At 40.7% G+C, this 1,231-nt stretch overlaps 1 protein-coding gene across 1 annotated transcript; it reads right to left on the reverse strand.

Moving 5' to 3' along the window:
• Positions 1-266: 266 nt before the first annotated feature.
• Positions 267-992, reverse strand: LOC129971320 (uncharacterized). The gene has a single exon (XM_056084955.1). It carries the CDS (start codon positions 990-992, stop codon positions 267-269), a length of 726 nt encoding a protein of 241 aa, XP_055940930.1.
• Between the last annotated feature and the right edge of the window lie 239 nt (positions 993-1,231).

Genomic DNA, 1,231 nt, shown 5'->3' on the forward strand with positions numbered 1-1,231 from the left:
TTTCATCCTCCGAAGGATGCAATTTAAGGTCGGGAGTATTTGATATGCCACCGAATACGGATGTTAAATCCTTGTGGGCTATACCCCGAGCCGCAAGTCCTAAAGCGACAGAATTTTTCGAAGATTTTTTCAGTTTCGCAGAGAGTTCTTTCTGCGTTTGACCACGCTTTGCTAATTTTAACTTCAATGATTTTTGTAACTTATTTTTTGAATTAGGTTTTGCTGGTATGCCAGTGTCAGATGTGCTGTTTACAGATTGTTCTGTATCAGAATCGGATGTCTTTAGTTATTTTTGAGCGGTTGGCAGTTTTTGTACAATTTGGACACAAACAATTGGCATAAAAGGATTTTTGCAGAGCAGATGCATAGCTCAGACCCGGAGTAGGCGTTTGTACTACAAGTTTTCGCCTAGCTTCAGGATAGGAAATGTTTTCTTTGATTTTAAGAGTTATTATTTTCTTTTCAAGTTGCCAACGTTCGCATAATCTAGAGTATGACGCATGACTGCCGCCACAGTTCACGCACTTTTCGGGTGCAGAACATTGCTGGCTATCGTGGTCTTTAGCAGCACAGCGAGCACAAGTGAGTGTCCCGCGGCAATTTGCTTTAGAGTGTCCATAACGCTGACAATTAAAACATCTTAAGGGATTGGGAATGTATGGTCTGACAGGTAATTTTATATACCCTGCATAGACAAATTCTGGTAATTTTGGTGATTTGAAAGTTAGAATATGATGTTTGGTTTCAAGAACATTACCATCTCGTCGGATAGTAATGCGTTGTACATGTGTGACACCTTGAGATTTCCTTTCAGATGCAACTAAGTCTACAGGAAGATTGAATATTTCCCCACAAATGATAACACCCTTAGATGTGTTTAATGAGTGGTGGGGGCTGACACTGACAGGAACTGTTGACAAGACTTTTAATTTTTGAATTTGGTGAGCTTGCTTACGAGTTTTGATCTCTACCAGCAAGTCACCAGATCGCATCTGACGGATAGATTGTTGCTGTGATCCCTTTCTGTACTAAAAATGGCGACACGCTTTCAAATGTTTCATTTTTTTCCGAAATACGTTTCAATACAAAATATTTATCAAAATGAAAATCCATATTAGAAGACTGAGGAACTAAACGACGCCCACTGAAGGGACCCTTTTTGGGAGGAGCTATACGATATTGAAAAAGATTCGGGCCCGACGGCACCGCCCACCACGGAGCCCAATAAGGG

Source organism: Argiope bruennichi, chromosome 6 (assembly GCF_947563725.1).
Source record: "Argiope bruennichi chromosome 6, qqArgBrue1.1, whole genome shotgun sequence".
NCBI lineage: Eukaryota > Metazoa > Arthropoda > Arachnida > Araneae > Araneidae > Argiope > Argiope bruennichi.

Coding starts and splice junctions, on each gene's coding strand:
- LOC129971320 (XM_056084955.1), bottom strand. CDS start 992: ATGCGATCTGGTGACTTGCTGGTAGAGATCAAAACTCGTAAGCAAGCT.